We start from the raw sequence: 20,228 nt of genomic DNA, 5'->3' as shown, positions 1-20,228 counted from the left end.
GACTTATACTCCAGCACGACTTATATATGTTTTTTCCCTTCTTTATTATGCATTTTCGGCCGGTGCGACTTATACTCCGAAAAATACGGTATATGTTTTTTTTACTGGTGCACAAAATGAACCGTGCATGAACATCACCTTGTTCAAAGAACAAAACCAACACAGTGCATGAACTCACAACAAATTACACACCTTACACACATTACCATGAATTGATTAACGTGGACCCCGACTTAAACAAGTTGAAAAACGGATTCGGGTGTTACCATTTAGTGGTCAATTGTACTGTGTAAACTGTACTGTTTCATATAATGTATTCTCTTCCTTTGCAATCTGCTAGTAAAAGTTTCAATCGATCAATCAAAAAACCTGCAAATCAGATGTAAAATAAGAGGGAACATTGTTTGGGGGTATCCATAATACACTGATAGAGAGAGTCGGATGTGTCTTTACCTCTGTGGCGGAGGCTCCGCCGAACCCCTGAGGCCGACTCACCGAACCCCTAGGGTTCGATCGAACCCAGGTTAAGAACCACTGGTCTAGAACTTGCGATGACATTTGATGTCCAAATATATTTATGAATTAGTAACCTCCATCATTGTTCTTCCTTCTACTTCAGGGAAGCTGAAGGCCTACGACACAGACGGAGACGGCGACTTCGATGTGGAAGACGCCAAAGTCCTGCTTGGCAAGTCCCCTCTATTACTATCTTATTATATTTACTGAGTCTCGTATCCATGAGAGCACTGAGGTGGTTTACGGTAACGCAGTAGCACACAGGCGGCATCCATACGGGCCATGAGGACGTGCTGAGTGGTGTGTTCGTGGTAGAACCTTGCGATTATGGTCTCGGTCAAGTTCACGTAAAGATAAGCAATGCCAGAGTTGATGGAACTCGCAGGGAAGTCAGAGCCAAAATGGTTTGTTTGTGGCTGAGTGGACATAGGAAGTGAGACAGCAAGTAGGGATGTTGGCTGCTGGCGACAACTTTAACTCACTTTCTTTCTCTTTCCCGCATCTTCATCTTTCATTTGATGACATCCTTCTATCATTTCTTCCTTAAATCATGTTTTCTTCTCTTTTAAGTTGCACCCCTCCCTCGCCATCGCCACCCTTCCTTGTCTTCTTTTCTCCCCTCTCTCTCTCTCTCTCTCTGCCTCTCGCTCTCGTCAGGCCTGACCAAAGATGGCGACGCTAGTGCGAGAGAGGAGTCGCTTGGCGAGGTTGTGAATATTTTAGCGGAGGAAGGTTCTGATTGGATGTACGGCTTCTTCACCTTCCTGTGTGACGTAGTGAGCTCACCTGTAGAGCGGGGTGACGACGATGAGGAGGAGGAGGAGGAGGATGGCGGGGAAGAAGAGGAAAAGGAGGCTGGGGTGCGCAAGGAGGACGTGGAAATCAAAGGGGTCATATTGGACCTGCAGAACCAATAGGAGGAGCAGGATGTAGGCGGAGTCAAGCTGGGCGGACAGAAAAACATATTAAGAAAAACTGTGGCTGGAATTGTTCATTTATTTATCACAAATCAAATATGTAAAGTTCATCTTAATGTAAGTCAGTATGTGTGTGAGTGAGACTAGCTATATTGTGTGGAACTATGTTGTCAACCTGCGCACTATTCACATGTCAGGAACAACAAGGCCTTCTCTGCTGGCTTAAAGGGGAATATTATCACAATTTCAGAATTGTTAAAACCATTAAAAATCAGTTCCCAGTGGCTTATTATATTTTTCGAAGTTTTTTTCAAAATTTTACCCATCACGCAATATCCCTAAAAAAAAGCTTCACCCGTCCATTTTCCTGTGACGTCACATAGTGAAGCCAACACAAACAAACATGGCGGAAAGAACAGCAAGCTATAGCGACATTAGCTCGGATTCAGACTCGGATTTCAGCGGCTTAAGCGATTCAACAGATTACGCATGTATTGAAACGGATGGTTGTAGTGTGGAGGCAGGTACCGAAAACGAAATTGAAGAAGAAACTGAAGCTATTGAGCCATATCGGTTTGAACCGTATGCAAGCGAAACCGACGAAAACGACACGACAGCCAGCGACACGGGAGAAAGCGAGGACGAATTCGGCGATCGCCTTCTAACCAACGATTGGTATGTGTTTGTTTGGCATTAAAGGAAACTAACAACTATGAACTAGGTTTACAGCATATGAAATAAATTTGGCAACAACATGCACTTTGAGAGTGCAGACAGCCCAATTTTCATCAATTAATATATTCTGTAGACATACCCTCATCCGCACTCTTTTCCTGAAAGCTGATCTGTCCAGTTTTGAGGTTGATGTCAGCAGGCCAGGAAAGCTAGGGTTGATAGGGGGTTTAGCTCGCTTGTCTGTGGGAACAAACTGCCGCCATTGCTTGCCATGCTAGCGAGGTCCTTTGTCCCTGAATTGCTCACACACTCCGGCAGATTCAATGGGGGTCTGGCGGCAGATTTCTTTGACTTTATCGTTGGAAATGCATCTACGTTGAGTGTCGCAGAATATCCACACATTCTTGCCATCTCTGTCGTAGCATAGCTTTCGTCGGTAAAGTGTGCGGAACAAACGTCCAATTTCTTGCCACTTTCGCATCTTTGGGCCACTGTTGCAACTTGAATCCGTCCCTGTTCGTGTTGTTACACCCTCCGACAACACACCGACGAGGCATGATGTCAACAAAGTACGGAAAACAGTCGAAAAAACGGAAAATAACAGAGCTGATTTGACTCGGTGTTTGAGAAAATGGCGGATTGCTTCCCGATGTGACGCCACGTTGTGACGTCATCGCTCCGAGAGCGAATATTAGAAAGGCGTTTAATTCGCCAAAATTCACCCATTTAGAGTTCGGAAATCGGTTAAAAAAATATGTGGTCTTTTTTCTGCAACATCAAGGTATATATTGACGCTTACATAGGTCTGGTGATAATGTTCCCCTTTAACATAAATCATGATTATAATTTGATAGAATATAATTTTGGTTTGCATTTACTTTTCCTAAATATATAAGCGTATCATATTCTTCACGTCATATTAGGCTCCAGTGTTGCTGTTTTTACCGTAAAGCTTTAATCCAATCAGAATCCCGCTAGTTTGTTGCCAGCGCTGTAGGAATTCTGAATCAACAATGCGGCGGTCTGTGCAGTGTAGGCGAACGGGGCGATAGACAGTTGCAATAGCCCACAGGTGTCAAACTCAAGATGTGGCTCTCGAAAGCCTGGAAATATTATGTATCAATAAAGTACTGTAACTTTTCATACTAAATGTATTATTTCTTTCTATTTTGGGAGAAAAAATATATATATACTCCATGTAATCGCAAATTATGTTCACTTAAAGGCCTACTGAAATGCGATTTTATTATTTAAACGGGGATAGCAGGTCCATTCTATGTGTCATACTTGATCATTTCGCGATATTGCCATATTTTTGCTGAAAGGATTTAGTAGAGAACATCGACGATAAAGTTCGCAACTTTTGGTCGCTGATAAAAAAGCCTTGCCTCTACCGGAAGTAGCAGACGATATGCGCGTGACATCACAGGTTGTGGAGCTCCTCACATCTGCACATTGTTTACAATCATGGCCACCAGCAGCGAGGATGAAAGATTCGTGGATGAGGAAAGTGAGAGTGAAGGACTAGAGGGCAGTGGGAGCGATTCAGATAGGGAAGATGCTGTGAGAGGCGGGTGGGACCTGATATTCAGCTGGGAATGACTCAAACAGTAAATAAACACAAGACATATATATACTCTATTACCCAGAACACAACCAGGCTTATATTTAATATGCCACAAATTAATACGGCATAACAAACACCTCCCCCCTCCCGTCCATACAACCCGCCAATACAACTCAAACACCTGCACAACACACTCAATCCCACAGCCCAAAGTACCGTTCACCTCCCCAAAGTTCATAGAGCACATATATTTCCCCAAAGTCCCCAAAGTTACGTACGTGACATGCACATAGCGGCACGCACGTACGGGCAAGCGATTAAATGTTTGGAAGCCGCAGCTGCATGCGTACTCACAGTACCGCGTCTGCGCATCCAACTCAAAGTCCTCCTGGTAAGAGTCTCTGTTGTCCCAGTTCTCCACAGGCCAATGGTAAAGCTTGACTGTCATCTTCCGGGAATGTAAACAATGAAACACCGGCTGTGTTTGTGTTGCTGCAGTCGGCCGCAATACACCGCTTCCCACCTATAGCTTTCTTCTTTGCTGTCTCCATTGTTCATTGAACAAATTGCAAAAGATTCACCAACACAGATGTCCAGAATACTGTGGAATTTTGCGATGAAAACAGACGACTTAATAGCTGGCCACCATGCTGTCCCAAAATGTCCTCCACAATCCGTGACGTCACGCGCTGACGTCATCATACCGAGACGTTTTCAGCAGGATATTTCGCGCAAAATTTAAAATTGCACTTTAGTAAGCTAACCCGGCCGTATTGGCATGCGTTGCAATGTTAAGATTTCATCATTGATATATAAACTATCGGACTGCGTGGTCGGTAGTAGTGGGTTTCAGTAGGCCTTTAAATATTGTCTAATTATGCAAAAATTTATTATCAAACATTTAAACCCTCCATCCATCCATCCATTTTCTACCGCTTATTCCCTTTGGGGGTCCCGGGGGGCGCTGGAGCCTATCTCAGCTACAATCGGGCAGAAGGCGGGGTACACCCTGGACAAGTCGCCACCTCATCGCAGGGCCAACACGGATAGACAGACAACATTCACACTCACATTCACACACAAGGGCCAATTTAGTGTTGCCAATCAACCTATCCCCAGGTGCATGTCTTTGGAGGTGGGAGGAAGCCGGAGTACCCGGAGGGAACCCACGCAGTCACGGGGAGAATATGCAAACTCCACACAGAAAGATCCCGTGCTCGGGATTGAACCCAAGACTACTCAGGACCTTTGTATTGTGAGGCAGTTGCACTAACCCCTCTTCCACCGTGCTGCCTAACATTTAAACCATATTTTTAAAATATAATTAAATACTAATAATAATGATTTCAAAGCAAGTTATCCATCAAATTGTGCAATTTAAAAGTAGCAATATATTTCATGGTAAAATTGTGAAATTTACTATGGTTTTTAAATTAAAAAACATAGTGGGCAGAGAGGGGCATGTGCCTCACAATACGAAGGTCCTGAGTAGTCCTGGGTTCAATCCCGGGCTCGGGATCTTTCTGTGTGGAGTTTGCATGTTCTCCCCATGACTGCGTGGGTTCCCTCCGGGTACTCCGGCTTCCTCCCACCGCCAAAAACATGCACCTGGGGAAAGGTTGATTGGCAACACTAAATGGTCCCTCGTGTGTGAATGTTGTCTGTCTATCTGTGTTGGCCCTGTGATGAGGTGGCGACTTGTCCAGGGTGTACCCCGCCTTCCGCCCGAATGCAGCTGAGATAGGCTCCAGCACCCCCCGCAACCCCGAACGGGACAAGCGGTAGAAAATGGATGGATGGATGAAAAAAATATTCCTTTTTTTTTTTTTTACTGTAATAAACTGTGGTGCCGTTTTGGCACCAGAGTCAAAATCTACAGTAAAAAACAAACAAACTGGCAGCTCACGTGACAACATTTTACTGAAAAATTGCAGTTTTTTTTATTTACAGTAAAAAACAAATGTAAATTTTACAGTAAAATTCTGGTAACTGAGCTGCCTTTTTTAAACCATAAAAACAGCAGTACTGTTTTTCCATTTAAAGTAATATACCGGTACACTAAATTTTCAGGTGAAATTATTGCAATTTACCATATTTTTTTTCCATTTTAGTTTAAAAAAAATCTATTAATAAAATGCATAAAAAGATTGTGTAATAATATTGTTCACTGTTCGAAGCAGCCCTCTGGGGCCAAACATAACAGCGATGTGGCCCTCAGTGAAAACGACTTTGACACCTCTGTGAATAGCCAATCAGATCGCGAGTTTTTGACAGTCGGCCTCCCTAGGTTGCCACACGTTGAACCATTGAACGTCGTTAACTCCTCCTGTGATTGGATACTCATTTGTGACTCACAAGTGAGTATCCAATCACAAGCTGTGAGTTGCAGTAAGCCACACTCTGCTGGCCGAGAAATCTGATCTCAACTCGCTTTTTTTAACGCACGGTGGCCAAAGGGTTTGTCCGCCGCTTCCAATCAAATCAGCCAACTATGAGCGGTAATCCTGGTTTACGGCTTCCGATGGGTGCTGCAAAGTGTGAGTTCAATTATTTTATTTATTTATTTTTACTCGTTTGTTATGTTTTTACAATCATTCTAATTTTGACAGTACCACGTAGAAATATGTTTTTCAATTTTGGGAGAAAAAATATATATATACTCCATGTAATCGCAAATTATGTTAACTTAAAATTTGTGTAATTATGCAAACATTTATTATCAAACATTTAAACCATTTTTTAAAATAGAATTAAATACTAATAATAATGATTTCAAAGCAAGTTATCCATCAAATTGTGCAATTTAAAAGTAGCAATATATTTCATGGTAAAATTAATTTAATGAAAAATAGCCCGTTTTGTACACTATTAAAGCGATTCAAAGCTCGGTAGTGCGCAAGTGTGTTTCTGTATAGTATGTAAATATAATAAATGATGGTATTATGAGAGGTAGTTATTCAAGTCGGACTAAGTAGGACATCCCTGAAGGCCTAGGTGTGAAGTGCCACTGACACACACACACACACACACACACACACACACACACACACACACACACACACACACACACACATTCTTGTATTTGATACCTTCTTGAGACGTCCGAAAAATGTCTACCTCTTCAGGACCACCCTTTCTAGATATATAAATATTTGTATTTACAACATTAATGATATATACATACTATGCAAATATAAAAAAGGTAAGCTTTTGGTAAAAAAAAATGTATTTGAATTTTTTGTTTGTAATTGGTTTTTAATCTTCATTATTTACTTCAAGTTATTACAATATGTCTCTATTTCTTACACACACTTGTTATCACATCTGTAGGCCAGAGGGGGAGCACTTCAAATTTTTACACACACTTGTTATTTCATATGTTGACCAGAGGGGGAGCACTTTTAAAACCGACACAGTCAATTTGAAAAATCCCTCCTTTTTGGCACTACCCTAATTTTGATAGATTTCGCCACCAGGGGGTGCACATGAAACATTCTCTATTAGATGCAATGGTTTTCCGTATTGGGACCAAGATTTATGTCCTAACTTGATCACCGGTCCTCATATGGAAGCTACTTTTCCTTGTTGATGTCTCAAGAAGGGTAGAAATACAAGAACACACACATGCGCTGGTCCAGTGAGGCAAGAAGTCCGATGTGGGCACAAACATCTCTTTTTCAAAATAAAACTCCCCCGACAGGACTGTGATGGAGGGCTGGTGTGTCTTCTTTGTGCGTATGTCACCGGTTCGGTTGTTATGTTGACGTTTGGTTTCGCCACTTCAAGTGATCCCAGAACACAAGTTCATTTTGTTTCTGAACGCTCTCTGATGTCTGTCGCTTCAGATGAGCGGAAGTTAAAAGGTCCTGCACGCAGGAAGGCGGCACACAGGAGAGGTACAAGTGTGTGTGTGTGTTTGTGTTCAGCATGGCGGAGTTGTCCAGCATGTCCCTATGATCCAGTGAGGACAGTATGTGTACTACTAGCTTTGTGTGTGTGTACACAGGCAGAACTTTGTGTAGGACGTCCATGCTAGCTTTTATTGTTGTTGCTCGTTTGAAAACATTTCGGTCTCCCAAGAACAGAACTTCTTCGTTTGTTTGTCCAGCAGCGCTAACACTGGCAGAACATATATGCTGTTGAGTAGGCCTGGGCCAATAATGCATATTGTCTGACAATGATTGCCAATAAACAAATGAAGTACTAATAACTAAGTATTTTCCAGACTCTGGAGCGCACTGGTATATTAGCCACACCCACTAAATTTTAGTAAAAAATAAAAAATGTTTTCCCCATATATTAGCCGCACCAGACTATAAGCCACAGATATATACGTTGAGAAATTAGTTATTTAAACAGAAATATTCTGTAAATGTTTATTTACCGTATTTTTCGGAGTATAAGTCGCTCCGGAGTATAAGTCGCACTGGCCGAAAATCCATAATAAAGAAGGAAAAAAACATATATAAGTCGCACTGGAGTATAAGTCGCATTTTTTGAGGAAATTTATTTGATAAAACCCAACACCAAGAATAGACATTTGAAAGGCAATTTAAAATAAATAAAGAATAGTGAACAACAGGCTGAATAAGTGTACGTTATATGAGGCATAAATAACCTGGTATGTTAACGTAACATATTATGGTAAGAGTCATTCAAATAACTATAACATATAGAACATGCTATACGTTTACCAAACAATCTGTCACTCCTAATCGCTAAATCCCATGAAATCTTATACGTCTAGTCTCTTACGTGAATGAGATAAATAATATTATTTGATATTTTACGGTAATGTGTTAATAATTTCACACAATAGTCGCGCCTGTGTATAAGTCGCACCCCCGGCCAAACTATGAAAAAAACTGCGACTTATTGTCCGAAAAATACGGTATGTGAGCGTGCCCTCGGTCGGCATCTCAGTGAGAGTAGAAATAGTACAGTAAGTGTTTGTTTTCATTTGTTTTGTCATGTTTAGTTTGTATGTTTAGCTGCTAATGCTATAGTTTTACAATAAAGCTACATACGTTTAGTACTCTGCTTCTAAAACTTGTTATTCATCCTTTTTCTGTTTCGGGCTCAAAGATATAAGGTCCTGGGTCATCATTTTTCCCAAAGTAATCGTTGTTGGCTCTCACAAAGTCTGCTTGATTAGTATTGTTGTTGATGGGGAAGGGATCTGTGGATCATGTGACTGGCTGTGAGTGGCAATCTGTCACTCCTAATCGCTAAATCCCATGAAATCTTATACGTCTAGTCTCTTATGTGAATGAGCTAAATAATATTATTTGATATTTTACGGTAATGTGTTAATAATTTCACACATAAGTCGCTCCTGAGTATAAGTCGCACCCCCCGGCCAAACTATGAAAAAAAACTGCGACTTATAGTCCGAAAAATACTGTACGTACCGTATTTTCCGCACTATAAGGCGCACCGGATTATTAGCCGCACCTTCTATGAATTACATATTTCATAATTTTGTCCACCAATAAGCCGCCCCGGACTAAAAGCCGCGCCTACGCTGCGCTAAAGTGAATGTCAAAAAAACGCTGCGCTAAAGTGAATGTCAAAAAAACAGTCAGATAGTTCAGTCAAACTTTAATAATATATTGAAAACCAGCGTTCTAACAACTCTGTCCCAAAATGTACGCAAATGTGCAATCACAAACATAGTAAAATTCAAAATGGTGTAGAACAATAGCAACATAATGTTGCTCGAACGTTAATGTCACAACACACAAAATAAACATAGCGCTCACCTTCTGAAGTTATTCTTCATTCGTAAATCCTTCGAATTCTTCGTCTTCGGTGTCCGAATTGAAAAGTTGGGCGAATACGGGATCCAAAATGGCCGGTTCCGTCTCGTCGAAGTCACCGGAGTCAGTGTCGCTGTTGTTGTGCAGCAGTTCTGTGAATCCTGCCTTCCGGAAAGGTCGGACCACAGTTGTGACCGAAACTATCTGCCCAGGCATTTACGATCCACTGGCAGATGTTGGCGTATGTCGACCGGCGCTATCTGCCCGTCTTAGTGAAGGTGTGTTCGCCTTCGGAGCTGTGTGAAAAAAGCCACCCGGCCTCTTCGCGTAAACTTCCCTTAACCACTCGCTCATCTTTTCTTCATCCATCCATCCCTTCGAGTTAGCTTTTATGATGACGCCGGCTGGAAAGGTCTCTTTTGGATGGGTGGAAGTTAGCATGGCAAGCTAGAACCACAGTGAAGGATGACTTCTCATTCCCTGTGGAGCGAATATTCACCGTACGTGCTCCCGTTCCACAGTGCGGTTCAGTTGCTGTGAAATACGGTAGTAATCCGTGTGCGGATGGAGAGATTGCGTCTTTTTATGAACCGGATCGTTTTGTAGGAGCCATTTTGTGGTCTTTACAGATGTAAACAGGAAATGAAACGTACGGTGATATCCGCGCGTTTTTTCTTCTTCTTCCGGGGGCGGGTGAAGCGCTTCCTGTTCTATGGGGGCGGGTGAAGCGCTTCCTGTTCTATGGGGGCGAGTGCTTTCATTGGCGGTTGCTTGCGTAGAAGAAGAAGCGCTTCCTGTTCTACCGGGAAAAAAGATGGCGGCTGTTTACCGAAGTTGCGAGACCGAAACTTTATGAAAATGAATCGTAATAAAGCGCACCGGGTTATTAGGCGCACTGTCAGCTTTTGAGAAAAATTGTGGTTTTTAGGTGCGCCTTATAGTGCGGAAAATACGGTACCTTAATTGTTTCCAAACGGTGCCTGTAACACGGCAGTAGAACGTCTGATTAAACAAAACAGAAGTCATCGTCATGGACCCACTAGCTGCAGAAGCTAGCTCTGCAATCAGCTGAACAGACTCAATAACTCCATGGTGACGTTTCGGTGAACTTACTGAGGAATTTGTGAAAGTGAAATAATACAAAAAGAATGCCGTCGTAAGTTAATAATACCAACAGACACTCGGAAATGCGTTAGCATAGGATAGGTAGGACTTTATTGTCATTGCACAAGTACAACAAAACTTTGTTTTCAGCATAGACCCGTTCAAGATTAGACAAACAAACAGTGTACAGGGTTACAGAACAGGAACGTTGATGGGTCGCCACAAGGCGCCTCGTAAAAGATGGGAAAAAGGTAAAACGCTGGGGAAAAGATGAGTAAAAAAATACAATCTAGACTGGGCTCCTAAGGGGGCCCAGTCTGGAGTGGGAAAAAACCTCCATGCCATGCACACATAAACATGTTACATATAATCACGACAACTCGCAACAGAGGGATGGGGAGTTGGGGCCCTGGAGGTCGACTGCTGCTATGAAGCGCTGCAAGCCGTCCATCAAGCGGTGGTAAAAGCGTGGGATGGGGGTGGGGGTGTGTATATGCCCATTGTCTTGGGTGTGTTGATGTAGTGTCCATAGGCCTGGTGCCGTTCTGCATGCAAGCAAAAGTTTGACTTCAGGTGTCGTTGAGGAGGTTGGGAGGTCAAAAGCGTCCATCATTGAGGAGTCCTCGGGGGGATGTTTTCAGAACAGCCTGCTCCTGTTGTTGCATCAAGGCCATTCGAGGGAGTCAAATCGTAGATTAGGATTTTGTTTTTCCGCGAGCAGACATTACAATGGCTTGTCTGTTCTATTCCATGCCGGCCCTCATATCCAATTTTTCCCTTTCAACCAGCTTTTCCATGATGTAATCCATCTTGCGATTCAGTTCTCTAATCGCCCCAGACTGTGATCCCACAGCCCGGCCCAGTCCTTCCATTGCGACGAACAGCCTACATATTAGCATAGCTAATATAACATATTAGCTAATGCTAGCTAGCGTAGTAACATTACGATAGCATGTGCAAATATGCATGAAAACACTCCTACAGACATCACACATGGGACGGTTCAGTAAGTAAGATTTGTTTTAGTTATTTTTTTAAACTTACAAACGCTGCTTGGAGTGATGAATGACGAATTCATACGAGTAGAAACGCTACGGACAGCTTGAAGACTGAACGGCACTCCACCTCAGGTTGAAGGACACTTTCTCCGTGTATTTGCCTGTTTTTTTGTTTGTTTGTTTTTATATCTATTTTTATTATGGCCGTCAGCGACGAAAAATCCATAAATTAGTCACACCGTTTTATAAGCGGCAGAGTTCAAAGTGTAGGAAAAAAGTAGCGACTTATAGTCTGAAATTTACGGTAATCATAATATATAATAATCACACAAGAATTCCTTTAAAACTCAACAAACTTTGATTTCTCATCAGTTTTTGTTAACCAATGTAATTTGAAGGTCAGGTAATCCCAAATCGATTCCGATTCTCGGGGTGACGATTCAATTCAGAATCGATTTTGGATTCAACAATTAAAATTCTCGCAATTTGTTATTTGGTATAACAATTACAAGAAAAACTTTTTGCTTAACGTTTCAAAAGCTGACGAATAAGCGCAGCAGCTAAGAACATCTTTTTGAAGATCTATTTAAAAAAAAATTATGAATTGATTTAGAATCAAAATAATAAAAATCGCGATTTGGACGTGAATTATTAGCACCCAAAACACAAATTGACTCTCTATGGCTGTTGGCTAAAATTTCTCTTGAACATATTGAAGTGCAGTTTTTTACTCCAGTTAGAAAAACTGGGTCAGGCTTTTTCATGTTGGGTTTTTTTTTGCCATCGCTTTCCAAGAAATTTGGCATACTTGCTCGTTCGTCCGTATTGATTGGCTCATCGTGCTCGTTTGAAGCCAAAATTTTCCCTCACAGGTATATTTGGCTTTGCAATCATTTTTTTTTCCTTCCAATTTTAGTTACCTCTCAGGACTTCTCACTAACTAGCGAGACCCTATTTCCGTGCATCCTTTGTGTGTAAGCTACAGTTTTGGATTTTTTCCTATTCAATAAAGAAATGTTGAGAGAAAGCTACAGTATTTTAAGTATTTATTTGGGATCTCAAATAACATCAGTTTACAGAGGACTAAGGCTACGCTGCTAACAGAAAGAAGAAGAAAGAAGCAAGAGAGAGAGAGACAAAAAATCTTCCAGATCTTTAAAGGGAGGGGTTGGCGAAGTGTCCCCTCCTTGTGTTGGAGAATAATCAATACAGACTTTATCTGATTGTGATGATAGCAAAAACAGGAAGGTCATGATATTAAACATGAAAAAGGCAGTGTCAATCACAAAAGAGTAACCTTTGACCAAAATACAAATGCAATATAAATTAGTGGTCTTCCAACATGCTCTGGGATGTGTGGAGGTTTATGGTGTGAAAAGAAACGAGTAGCGCCATCTCCGCTGGGCTCCAGGAATTTAGCAGGGCTGTAAATGTGTCTTATCTTAAGACAAAGAACAGGCTAATCCAGTGAGGAGAAGTGTTACAACATAAATCATATATGGACTGTTATTTCGACTAAAATTGTTAGACAAGAAAGTACTAAAATATTCACTTTGTCACAACATTGACTGTCCCGCCTCCGCCCACTGAGACAAAGATTGTGGATGACTGATGTTTTGAAAATGTTCTTGTTCAACAAAGAAGGTCCAGAGAAAACTAAGAAGTGTTTATTTGACATCCCAAATATCATCAGATTACCAAGAAGAAACTTCACGCTGCTACAGACAGGAAGAAAGAGCAAGAAGGAGCGAGTGAGAGAGAGTGACAAAGAACTCTTTCCAGAACTTATAGATTTTGGGAATGAAAAGAGAAAAGGTTTGGGCAAAAATGTCCTGTCTCCTGGGAGAAGAAGATGGGCGGATTTAGAGCGTAACCCTTTGACCAAAATACATCATAAATTAGTGATCGAATGTTTGTCCTATTCACAGTGAATGTGGATGTTTGGAGATATTCCCAACAGTCCCCAATAATGCATAAAGTGTCATAAAAATGTCTTATCTTAGGACAGTTAAAGGGGAACATTATCACAATTTCAGAATGGTTAAAACCATTAAAAATCAGTTCCCAGTGGCTTATATTTTTCGAAGTTTTTTTCAAAATTTTACCCATCACGCAATATCCCTAAAAAAAAAGCTTCAAAGTGCCTGATTTTAACCACCCGTCCATTTTCCTGTGACGTCACATAGTGAAGCCAACACAAACAAACATGGCGGAAAGAACAGCAAGCTATAGCGACATTAGCTCGGATTCAGACTTGGATTTCAGCGGCTTAGGCGATTCAACAGATTACGAATGTATTGAAACGGATGGTTGTAGTGTGGAGGCAGGTAGCGAAAACGAAATTGAAGAAGAAACTGAAGCTATTGAGCCATATCGGTTTGAACCGTATGTAAGCGAAACCGACGAAAACGACACGACAGCCAGCGACACGGGAGAAAGCGAGGACGAATTTGGCGATCGCCTTCTAACCAACGATTGGTATGTGTTTGTTTGGCATTAAAGGAAACTAACAACTATGAACTAGGTTTACAGCATATGAAATACATTTGGCAACAACATGCACTTTGAGAGTGCAGACAGCCCAATTTTCATCAATTAATATATTCTGTACACATACCCTCATCCGCGCTCTTTTCCTGAAAGCTGATCTGTCCAGTTTTGGAGTTGATGTCGGCAGGCCAGGGAAGCTAGGGTCGATAGGGGGTTAAGCTCGCTCGTCTGCGGGAACAAACTGCCGCCATTGCTTGCCGTGCTAGCGAGGTCCTTTGTCCCTGAATTGCTCACACACTCCGGCAGATTCAATGGTGATCTGGCGGCTTTATCGTTGGAAAATGCATCTGCTTTGAGTGTCGCAGGATATCCACACATTCTTGCCATCTCTGTCGTAGCATAGCTTTCGTCGGTAAAGTGTGCGGAACAAACGTCCAATTTCTTGCCACTTTGGCATCTTTGGGCCACTGGTGCAACTTGAATCCGTCCCTGTTCGTGTTGTTACACCCTCCGACAACACACCGACGAGGCATGATGTCTCCAAGGTACGGAAAACAGTCAAAAAAACGGAAAATAACAGAGCTGATTTGACTCGGTGTTTGAGAAAATGGCAGATTGCTTCCCGATGTGACGCTACGTTGTGACGTCATCGCTCCGAGAGCGAATATTAGAAAGGCGTTTAATTTGCCAAAATTCACCCATTTAGAGTTCGGAAATCGGTTAAAAAAATATATGGTCTTTTTTCTGCAACATCAAGGTATATATTGACGCTTACATAGGTCTGGTGATAATGTTCCCCTTTAATTATTCTATTTAATAAACATGCTCAGGTGTTGCGATCGATGAAGCCTTCTGTACCATGTGTGAAAAGAAAAGAAAAACACGCAAACATGGCAATTTATCAATGGCGACAAAATTATCGAGTTCATTTGATGTATTGGAGATATTCCCAACAAGCCCCAAGAATGCGTAAAGGGTCATAAAAATGTCTTATTTTAGGACAAAAAAACAAACCAATGTAAAGACAAAGTGTACAAAGACAAAGTGTACATATAAACTCTTAGACTCAAGTTGTGGTCTTAGATGAGAGATTACTAGAATATACATTTTGCCATTATGCTTACAGGAGGATTGACTCAGTTCATTTAATTATTCTATTTAATAAAGGTGCTCATGGGTTGCGAGCAATGCACAGAGTGAACCCTCCTGTACCGCGTGTGAAAACGAGCGACAAAAAAAACAAAAACACACGAACATGGCAATTTATCAATGGCAGCAAAATTATCAAGTTCATTTGATGTATTGGAGATATTCCCAACAAGCCCCAAGAATGCGTAAAGGGTCATAAAAATGTCTTATTTTAGGACAAAAAAACAAACCAATGTAGTGAAGACAAAGTGTACATATAAACTCTTAGACTCAAGTTGTGGTCTTAGATGAGAGATTACTAGAATATAAATTTTGCCATTATGCTTACAGGAGGATTGACTCAGTTCATTTAATTATTCTATTTAATAAAGGTGCTCAGGTGTTGTCAGCAATGCACAGAGTGAACCCTCCTGTACCGCGTGTGAAAGCGAGCGACGAAGAAAACAAAAACACACGAACATGGCAGTTTATCAATGGCGGCAAAATTAGGTAGGTCTTTATTGTCATTGCACAAGTGCAACAAAACTTTGTTTTCAGCACAAACCAGTTCAAGATTAGACAAACAAACAGTGTACAGGGTTACAGTACAGGAACGCTAATTGGTCGCCACAAGGAGCCCCGTAAAAGATAGGAAAAAGGTCAACGCTGGGGGAGGATGAGTAAAAAAATACAATCTAGACTGGGCTCTGTTAGGGTGCCCTGTCTGGAGTGGGGGGAAAAACTGCATAGCAAAGCACATATACATACCGTATTTTTTGGAGTATAAGTCGCACCGGCCGAAAACGCATAATAAAGAAGGAAAAAAACATATATAAGTCGCACTGGAGTATAAGTCGCATTTTTTGGGGAATTTTTTTTGATAAAACCAACACCAAGAATAGACATTTGAAAGGCAATTTAAAATAAATAAAGAATAGTGAACAACAGGCTGAATAAGTGTACGTTATATGAGGCATAAATAACCAACTGAGAACGTGCCTGGTATGTTAACGTAACATATTATGGTAAGAGTCTTTCAAATAACTGACATTTCAGAACATGCTATACGTTTACCAAACAATCTGTCACTCCTAATCGCTAAATCCCATGAAATCTTATACGTCTAGTCTCTTACGTGAATGAGCTAAATAATATTATTTGATATTTTACAGTAATGTGTTAATAATTTCACACATAAGTCGCTCCTGAGTATAAGTCGCACCCCCGGCCAAACTATGAAAAAAACTTGCGACTTATAGTCCGAAAAATACGATATTACAACATACAACTCGAGACTTGCAACAGAGGGCAGAGAGTGGGGGCTACGGTGGAAGGCTGCAGCTCTTCAGGCGCTGCCCAGCCATCCATCACTTCTAAGGGATTCGCGTCAAGAGCGTTGGATGGGGCGTGGGGTACGTGTGTGTGGCGTATATTTTTTGTGTATGCATGCGTGCGTGTGTGTTCCGCGGCCCAGGTGTTGTTGCAGCCGCCAGTCAGTCCAAAGTACATTATATACCTCAGCTAAGTAAACTATGGAAATGTATAATATAGTTCATATAGCAATACAGTCTCACTGCACAGCAGGCCAGCAGTTAGCCGAGTCCGTCTATGTTGAGGCACTGAGTGACTTGCCTCAACTGGCTGCTGTTCACCGCACCGTCTCTTCTCAGTATTTGAACGGCAAATGTGAAAATTCAGCGATTTTGAATAAAAAATAATCTAAAACTGGTGAAGTTAAATGGAAAATAACTTTATAGTATAATCATATAACATACAACATATATACATATAACAATTTAATTAATTTTTTTTCTTTTTACATTTTTTTTCTTTCCATCTCTAGTGACTGCACGTCACTGGTCTCTTTCATCTAAAATGTTTAAGTCCATCATCCATTTCCGAACACATGCATCATTTGCATTTCTAGTGTGGTGTTCATTTATTATTCCATAAAATAGTTTAATTAATTTCTTAAATGTATCTTGATTAAAAAGTGCATCTTCCAGTTCATGGCTATTTAAGGACATACTTTCAGAGGATATGCATTTATTTACAGCGTGTTTTAAAGAGATAAAATGTAAAAAAATGATTTCTGGATACATTATATTGATCAACTAAATCATTCAACGGTTTAAAAGAGGTTTGATTAATAATATGATGAGGTTTAGTAATACCTCTGTCTTTCCATGTTGTCCATTTAACCACATTTTTATTAATGATAATACTGTCAGCTTATGAGAAAATTGGAGGTTTTTAGGTGCGCCTTATAGTGCGGAAAATACGGTATTGACTATCGGCCCAGGCCTACCGTCAAGCATGTTTGTTGCCGTGGTAACAACAACGCACATCACCGATGGCTAACATAAAAGACTTGATATGTGTGCTTGTGTTTGGGTGTGTGTGAAGCGCTCCGAGAACTGGACGAGGATCCTGATGAGATAGAAGTGACTGAAGGTAGCGTTCGGATCTACACGTGACATTTCTAATAGGTAGATGTGATGTTGAACATCTTGTTTCCCAACCTCCGTGTGGCGTCTCAGACGAGATTCCAGAAGAAACGACTCCTATGAAGGACAAGACCCGAGGTAAAAAAAAAAAAAAACCTCTGCCTGCACCTGGTGTGAACGCACGACTTTGTTTTCGGTCTGATCGTCATTCTAACCGTGTGTCGCCGCATCCCTCTGGCTAACGCTCGCCGGGTTTGCGTGTGCTCCCTCGCCTACTCAGTAGATGACCGCGGATCTATTCCAACTGCAGAACCTCCGGTCCGAGACGCCGTGTTGCGCGCCGCTCTGCAAGAAGAACTGATCAGCGAGAAGCTGGAAGCCAAGAGGATCGCTCGCCTCGCTCTGGCCGAGATCAAAACCCACCTATCTGAGAAAGACCACAAGTGGGAGTCCACCTGGGAACTGAAGATGAAGACGCTGGAGCTCACGGAGGAGCAACTCAAGCTGGAGAGGGAAAGGATAGGCGTGGAGAAGGAGAGGATGCAGGTGCAGCAAAAGAGGATGGAGGTGGAGAGGGAGAGGATGGAGGTGGAGAGGGAGAGGATGGAGAGGGCTGGGAGGGAGAAAGAAAGGGCGGAGAAGGAAAGGATGGAGCGGGAGAAGGCTGAGAAAGAGAGGATGGAACAGGAGAAGGCGGAGAGGGAAAGGATGGACAAAGCGAAGGCTCAGAGAGACAGGATGGAGAAGGAGAAGGCGGAGAAAGAGAGGACGGAGCAGGAGAGACTTGTTTCGCAGAAAGCCAAGGAAGAGCAGGAGCGCCTTGAAAAGATGGAGAGGGAGCGCTCGGTGCGGGAACGAGAGAAGGCCGCAAAGGACAGAGAAGAGAGGGAGCGCATGGAGAAAGAGAGACTGGCCAAAGAGAAGATGGAGGAGGAGAAGAAGGAAAGGGACAGAATAACCCGGGAGACGGAGCGGCTCCAAAAAGAACAGCTGGCCAAAGAGCGGGAGAGGCTGGAGAGTGAAAAGCTTGAGCGAGAGCGCGTGGCCAGGGACAAAGCCGAGAGGGACAGACAAGAAAGAGAGAGAGCGGAGAAAGAACGTCTGGTCAGGGAGAGAGCCAGGCTGGCTCAGGAGAAGGCCGCACGGGACAAGACGGAGGCGGAGCGGCTCCACGCCACCAAGACGGACCCGAAGAGACAAGAGGAGAGGAAAGCCAACAGTAGCCAGGCGGCGGCGGAGGAGAAACCCCAGCGGGCGAGCGTGGCCGCAGTTAGAAAGGAGAAGAGCGGCGCCGGGGACAAGATGGCGGCCGGCGTGAGGAAGAAGTAGTTTAGGACACTTCATGAGCTCAGGTTGCGGCCTAAAGCTTGAACTGGTACTTATTTTTGTCTCCAGTGAAGTAATGATCAGACATTTGATTTGTGTTGCGTTGTAATCCTCTCACATGTGAATAAGTGCACTGTGAGCTCCTCCCACATCTCCTTTTATGGACGCGGCCTCCATCATTTCCATAAAATAAACCTTGCCCTGCCAATGCTGCAGTCTTCTTTTTCTGTCCCGCTGGGTAAATAAGTCATAACCATATCCATCCATCCATCCATCCATCTTCTTCCGCTTATCCGAGGTCGGGTTGCGGGGGCAGCAGCCTAAGCAGGGAAGCCCAGTCTTCCCTCTCCCCAGCCACTCCGTCCAGCTCCTCCCGGGGGATCCCGAGGCGTTCCCAGGCCAGCCGGGAGACATAGTCTTCCCAACGTGTCCTGGGTCTTCCATATCAATATTGTAATAATGTTTCTGTTGTTAAATGAATGAGCTCCAGTGTAATTTTAGACATGACACTAATTGGCTAAGACAAAGCTAAGATGTGACTCTCAAAATGTGTCTCGGCCCATCTTAGGCAACTTGTTGTACAAGATTCCTGAGCACAAGATGACGCATTTGAGTAACAAGACTGAAAGTAACAGGAGTGACTTTTTAGCATAGAATTAGCAAATACAAAAAAATATAGACTCAAGGCAATTGTTGAAATTAAGCGCATTAAAGTGATTCAACAAATAAATGTGTTATAAAATAAAAAAAATATATATATAAAAAAAAATTTAATATAAAATAAAACAAATAATTTAGATAACAGGACTTTGCTGGGATTTTAACCCACAGTCGGACTTGAAATATCAAATATACAGAAAAATTAATTAAAGGGGAACATTATCACCAGACCTATGTAAGCGTCAATATATACCTTGATGTTGCAGAAAAAAGACTATATATTTTTTTAACCGATTTCCGAACTCTAAATGGGTGAATTTTGGCGAATTAAACACCTTCCTATTATTCTCTCTCGGAGCGATGACATCACAACGTGACGTCACATCGGGAAGCAATCCGCCATTTTCTCACTTTCGTCGGTGTGTTGTCGGAGGGTGTAACAACACGAACAGGGACGGATTCAAGTTGCACCAGTGGCCCAAAGATGCGAAAGTGGCAAGAAATTGGACGAAATTTGTTCAAAATACGAGGCTGTAGGGAAAGCCGACGAAATGGTCAGTCGTTTGTTCCGTACACTTTACCGACGAAAGCTATGCTACGACAGAGATGGCAAGAATGTGTGGATATCCTGCGACACTCAA

At 42.2% G+C, this 20,228-nt stretch overlaps 1 protein-coding gene across 6 annotated transcripts in view; it reads left to right on the top strand.

The window, feature by feature from the left end:
* Window positions 1-20,228, top strand: part of LOC133609428 (aspartyl/asparaginyl beta-hydroxylase-like) — a 62,104-nt gene that overhangs the window by 18,967 nt on the left and 22,909 nt on the right. For 3 of the 6 annotated variants that reach the window (XM_072913534.1, XM_072913530.1, XM_072913531.1), the window contains 5 exons: window positions 620-688; window positions 7,521-7,571; window positions 17,561-17,608; window positions 17,695-17,739; window positions 17,912-19,197. In XM_072913534.1, coding sequence (XP_072769635.1) covers window positions 620-688; window positions 7,521-7,571; window positions 17,561-17,608; window positions 17,695-17,739; window positions 17,912-18,930 — 1,232 coding nt within the window. In that variant the 3' untranslated portion in view covers window positions 18,931-19,197. Of the gene's footprint in view, window positions 1-619; window positions 689-7,520; window positions 7,572-17,560; window positions 17,609-17,694; window positions 17,740-17,911; window positions 19,198-20,228 lie in introns of those variants that run through there. The other 3 variants (XM_072913532.1, XM_072913533.1, XM_061965005.2) reach the window with 2 other exon arrangements.

The sequence above is a fragment of the Nerophis lumbriciformis genome, linkage group LG07 (genome assembly GCF_033978685.3).
Source record: "Nerophis lumbriciformis linkage group LG07, RoL_Nlum_v2.1, whole genome shotgun sequence".
In the NCBI taxonomy this organism is placed as follows: Eukaryota; Metazoa; Chordata; class Actinopteri; order Syngnathiformes; family Syngnathidae; genus Nerophis; species Nerophis lumbriciformis.
The sequence above is the reverse complement of the archived record's forward strand: the minus strand, read 5'-3'. Positions and strand labels throughout refer to the sequence as shown.